Here is a 6,415-nt window from a genome sequence, read left to right as displayed (position 1 = left end):
TTCCCTATGGGCCCTGGTCCAATGACACACTATTCCCTATGGGCCCTGGTCCAATGAGACACTATTCCCTATGGGCCCTGGTCCAATGACACACTATTCCCTATGGGCCCTGGTCCAATGACACACTATTCCCTATGGGCCTGGTCCAATGACACCCTATTCCCTATCGGCCCTGGTCCAATGACATGCTATTGCCTATGGGCCTGGTCCAATGACACACTATTCCCTATGGGCCTGGTCCAATGACATGCTATTGCCTATGGGCCTGGTCCAATGACACACTATTCCCTATGGGCCTGGTCCAATGACACACTATTCCCTATGGGCCTGGTCCAATGACATGCTATTGCCTATGGGCCTGGTCCAATGACACACTATTCCCTATCGGCCCTGGTCCAATGACATGCTATTGCCTATGGGCCTGGTCCAATGACACACTATTCCCTATGGGCCTGGTCCAATGACATGCTATTGCCTATGGGCCTGGTCCAATGACACACTATTCCCTATCGGCCCTGGTCCAATGACACACTATTCCCTATGGGCCCTGGTCCAATGACACACTATTCCCTATCGGCCCTGGTCCAATGACACGCTATTCCCTATGGGCCCTGGTCCAATGACACACTATTCCCTATGGGCCTGGTCCAATGACACACTATTCCCTATGGGCCCTGGTCCAATGACACACTATTCCCTATGGGCTCTGGTCCAATGACACACTATTTCCTATGGCCCTGGTCCAATGACACACTATTCCCTATCGGCCCTGGTCCAATGACATGCTATTCCCTATGGGCCCTGGTCCAATGACATGCTATTCCCTATGGGCCCTGGTCCAATGACACACTATTCCCTATGGGCCCTGGTCCAATGACACACTATTCCCTATCGGCCCTGGTCCAATGACATGCTATTCCCTATGGGCCCTGGTCCAATGACATGCTATTCCCTATGGTCCCCGGTCCAAAGAAGTGCACTATATAGGTTTTAGGGTCCCATTTGGGATGCACCCCATCTCTTTTGTGTTCTACTAGAATAGATGATATGGAAGTCCTGTGTGTGGCTGGCTCTGTAAATATTGGATTGGATCTTGTCAGCGATGATATCTCCCCGGACTAGATTTCCCAGAGGTCGGGTTGTCTTTATTGATTTAGCCTTATTGCAGTTACCAGCTGATTATGTATCGATGACCTTATACCTGAACCTCACTGTTCCAACAAAGCATGTCTGGCAAATTAACTTTGGTAAATATGTGGACAACCCCCGACGAACTGAACATTGACTTGTGGCTGATAAGACGGTGAGCAGTAATGCTACTCTAGTCTGATAGGTTCTCTCACAGTGGTTTTTAATGACCAATTATGTGAAGACGGAGTCCATTGAAAAGGGATGTTTGTTCCACTCTGCGTCTGTTGGAGTCCACTCGAAAAAAGGATGTGTGCTACGCTTCTGTCTGTGTGTCCGTTCTCTCAGCAGAGGACGGTTCTAACTCTCCGTCTGCCGATGACGACGATGCTCATGATGAAGATGAACATTATTCAAAAACCAAGAGGAACAAGTGAGTTTTGTCCCCCCCATCTTAACCATACTCATAGTTTACCATTACAATGATACTACTCTACAGAATAATAATCTCCTTTTGAAGTATTTTTTTTGTATAAAAACAAAAAACAATACTGTACTGTACACATACCACTGTACCGTACAGTAGCCTAGTTTTGACCCAATCCTTTTGGGCCCTGGTCAAGAGGAGATCACTATCTCGGGGAATAGGGTTTCCTTTTGAGATACATCCTAGAACAGCTTGTATGTTTCTGTCCTCCTCAGACTGGAGGAACCTGCGGATGGTAATGAGGACCTGAGAGAGAGGGCAGACGCAGAGACATGTGACTCTCCCCCCCATCGGACGGTTCTACCCTTAGGGCTCCGCATCACACACTTCAGGGACATGCTCCTTGAAAGAGGGGTAAAGGCATATTGAATGGAATACAAAAATCTAATGCACTTTTCGGCTGCGTTTAGACAGGCAGCCCAATTCTGATATTTCTTTTCCACTAAATTGGTCTTTTGACCGTATCACGTCAGATGTTTTTCAGACGTGATCTGATTGGTCAAAAGATCAATTGGTGAAAGAAAAAAAATGCAAGATTTGAGTTGCCTTTCTAAATGCAGCCACAGAGACGGACCTAGATTCTAACAGTTTTCCATGAGGAAGGAATTTAAACCATACTTTTCAAAGTGGCAATATGGGGACTCAAATCCCTGTATTGCAACTAATCATCAAGGGACACAGGGACCAGCAACTGCAAAGGCAGCAAAAAAACACGAAATGATGGAAAGACCTACATCATGTAACAGGTTGGGTGAATGATGGAAAGATCTACATCATGTAACAGGTTGGGTGAATGATGGAAAGACCTACATCATGTAACAGGTTGGGTGAATGATGGAAAGACCTACATCATGTAACAGGTTGGGTGAATGATGGAAAGACCTACATCATGTAACAGGTTGGGTGAATGATGGAAAGACCTACATCATGTAACAGGTTGGGTGAATGATGGGAAGATCTACATCATGTAACAGGTTGGGTGTATGATGGAAAGATCTACATCATGTAACAGGTTGGGTGTATGATGGAAAGATCTACATCATGTAACAGGTTGGGTGAATGATGGGAAGATCTACATCATGTAACAGGTTGGGTGAATGATGGAAAGACCTACATCATGTAACAGGTTGGGTGAATGATGGAAAGATCTACATCATGTAACAGGTTGGGTGAATGATGGGAAGATCTACATCATGTAACAGGTTGGGTGAATGATGGGAAGATCTACATCATGTAACAGGTTGGGTGAATGATGGAAAGACCTACATCATGTCACAAGTTGAATGTACTGAATGTTTTCTTAAATATGTTTTCTCGTCTCTTCAGGTTTCAGCGTTTTCCACATGGGAGAAAGAACTGCACAAGATCGTGTTTGATCCACGGTATCTTCTGCTAAACTCTGCAGAGGAGAGGAAACAGGTGAACTCTGCTGGTTGTCCTCCTTTAATTGGTTTAATTGGTTAATTGGTCATGATTATTTATTGGTTGGTCATAATTGGTTAATTGGTCATGATTTATTTATTTGTTGGTCATAATTGGTTTATTTTTTCATCAATGTGCATAATATATAGCAAGCTATCAATGTGCATAATATATAGCAAGCTATCAATGTGCATAATATATAGCAAGCTATCAATGTGCATAATATATAGCAAGCTATCAATGTGCATAATATATAGCAAGCTATCAATGTGCATAATATATAGCAAGCTATCAATGTGCATAATATATAGCAAGCTATCAATGTGCATAATATATAGCAAGCTATCAATGTGCATAATATATAGCAAGCTATCAATGTGCATAATATCTAACAAGCTATCAATGTGAATAATATCTAACAAGCTATCAATGTGCATAATATATAGCAAGCTATAAATGTGCATAATATATAGCAAGCTATAAATGTGCATAATATATAGCAAGCTATAAATGTGCATAATATATAGCAAGCTATAAATGTGCATAATATATAGCAAGCTATAAATGTGCATAATATATAGCAAGCTATAAATGTGCATAATATATAGCAAGCTATAAATGTGCATAATATATAGCAAGCTATAAATGTGCATAATATATAGCAAGCTATAAATGTGCATAATATATAGCAAGCTATCAATGTGCATAATATATAGCAAGCTATCAATGTGCATAATATCTAACAAGCTATAAATGTGCATAATATATAGCAAGCTATAAATGTGCATAATATATAGCAAGCTATAAATGTGCATAATATATAGCAAGCTATAAATGTGCATAATATATAGCAAGCTATAAATGTGCATAATATATAGCAAGCTATAAATGTGCATAATATATAGCAAGCTATAAATGTGCATAATATATAGCAAGCTATAAATGTGCATAATATATAGCAAGCTATAAATGTGCATAATATATAGCAAGCTATAAATGTGCATAATATATAGCAAGCTATAAATGTGCATAATATATAGCAAGCTATAAATGTGCATAATATATAGCAAGCTATAAATGTGCATAATATATAGCAAGCTATAAATGTGCATAATATATAGCAAGCTATAAATGTGCATAATATATAGCAAGCTATAAATGTGCATAATATATAGCAAGCTATAAATGTGCATAATATATAGCAAGCTATAAATGTGCATAATATATAGCAAGCTATAAATGTGCATAATATATAGCAAGCTATAAATGTGCATAATATATAGCAAGCTATAAATGTGCATAATATATAGCAAGCTATAAATGTGCATAATATATAGCAAGCTATAAATGTGCATAATATATAGCAAGCTATAAATGTGCATAATATATAGCAAGCTATAAATGTGCATAATATATAGCAAGCTATAAATGTGCATAATATATAGCAAGCTATAAATGTGCATAATATATAGCAAGCTATAAATGTGCATAATATATAGCAAGCTATAAATGTGCATAATATATAGCAAGCTATAAATGTGCATAATATATAGCAAGCTATAAATGTGCATAATATATAGCAAGCTATAAATGTGCATAATATATAGCAAGCTATAAATGTGCATAATATATAGCAAGCTATAAATGTGCATAATATATAGCAAGCGGGCCATGGGTAAGGAAAAACATATGACCTGCTGATATTCATCCTAACTGAGTGACAGCAAACGTTTATGTTGGCCATCTGCAAGTTGAGGACACAGACACATACCACTCTGCTCCTAATCTGTAGTTGTTTGGTCTCTAAAAATGCGTGGAGATATAGGTGTTTTGATAACATCTACTTAGGCAAATCCGATCCAACTTTCAAGTGTTAATTTGCTGGATAGGATTGAATACGAGTACTGTCGGTTGCCGGGCCCCTAATGGGTTTGCTCCCATTATCTCATTACTGTCATCTGTGTCCTTAATTTGAAAGCATTATGTTAGTAAAACTCCACAAATAACCTTTTGGGATGAACTGTTGAGGTTTTGACATGTTGCATTTACCTTCATTTAACTAGGCAAGTCGGTTAAGAACACGTTCTTATCTATAATGACAGCCTAGGAACAGTGGAGTTTGTTCAGGGCAGAATGACAGATGTTTTAGCTTGTCAGCTCGGGGATTTGATCTTGCAACCTTTTTGGTTATTGGTCAATGCTCTAACCACTAGGCTACCTGCCACATTTGCCCTATGTACATAGACATGGTTCACTGGTCACTTTAATAATATGGTTTACATACTGTTTTACCCATTTCATAGGTATATACTGTATTCTAGTCAGGCCATCCCTGCTCAAATATTGCTGTACATATAACCACTAGGCTACCTACCACATTGCCCTATGTACATAGACATGGAACACTGGTCACTTTAATATGGTTTACATACTGTTTTACCATTTCATAGGTATATACTGTATTCTAGTCAAGGCCATCCTACTCAAATATTGCTGTACATATAACCACTAGGCTACCTACCACATTGCCCTATGTACATGAACATGGAACACTGGTCACTTTAATATAAGGTTTACATACTGTTTTACCCATTCCTTTAGGTATACTGATTCTGATTAAGAATAAATCCACTCTTGATATTGCTGTACATATAACCTATAGGCTACCTACCACATTGCCTATCGTACATAGACATGGAACACTAGTTATTTAATAATGTTTACATACTGTTTTACCCATTTCATATTTATATACTGTATTATTCTAGTCAAGGCCATCCTACTCAAATGTATAGCACATATAACCACTAGATACCTACCACATGCCCTATGTGTAGACACTGGAACACTGGTCACTTCAATAATGTTTACATACTGTTTTACCCATTTCATAGGTATATACTGTATTCTAGTCAAGTCCATCCTATTCAATTATTGCTGTACATATAACCACTAGGCTACCTACCACATTGCCCTATGTACATAGACATGGAACACTGGTCACTTTAATAATGTTTACATACTGTTTTACCCATTTCATATGTATATACTGTATTCTAGTCAAGGCCATGCTACTCAATTATTGCTGTACATATAACCACTAGACTACCTACCACATTGCCCTATGTACATAGACATGGAACACTGGTCACTTTAATATCGTTTACATACTGTTTTACCCATTTCATAGGTATATACTGTATTCTAGTCAAGTCCATCCTATTCAATTATTGCTGTACATATAACCACTAGGCTACCTACCACATTGCCCTATGTACATAGACATGGAACACTGGTCACTTTAATAATGTTTACATACTGTTTTACCCATTTCATAGGTATATACTGTATTCTAGTCAAGGCCATCCTATTCAATTA

General features: G+C 38.6%; 1 protein-coding gene across 1 annotated transcript; it reads left to right on the top strand.

The window, feature by feature from the left end:
- Window positions 1–1,476: 1,476 nt before the first annotated feature.
- LOC124030730 (transcription elongation regulator 1-like protein) lies at window positions 1,477–3,034 on the top strand (the record flags this gene model as incomplete). The annotated part of the gene is made up of 3 exons (XM_046341942.1): window positions 1,477–1,561; window positions 1,831–1,969; window positions 2,942–3,034. Coding segments are annotated over 3 exons (317 nt in total), but the record flags the coding sequence as incomplete, so codon positions are not given.
- Window positions 3,035–6,415: the final 3,381 nt, after the last annotated feature.

Source organism: Oncorhynchus gorbuscha, unplaced genomic scaffold, assembly GCF_021184085.1.
Source record: "Oncorhynchus gorbuscha isolate QuinsamMale2020 ecotype Even-year unplaced genomic scaffold, OgorEven_v1.0 Un_scaffold_14610, whole genome shotgun sequence".
Classification (NCBI taxonomy): Eukaryota; Metazoa; Chordata; class Actinopteri; order Salmoniformes; family Salmonidae; genus Oncorhynchus; species Oncorhynchus gorbuscha.
Note: the sequence above shows the minus strand (reverse complement) of the source record. Positions and strands in the feature narration are given on the sequence as shown.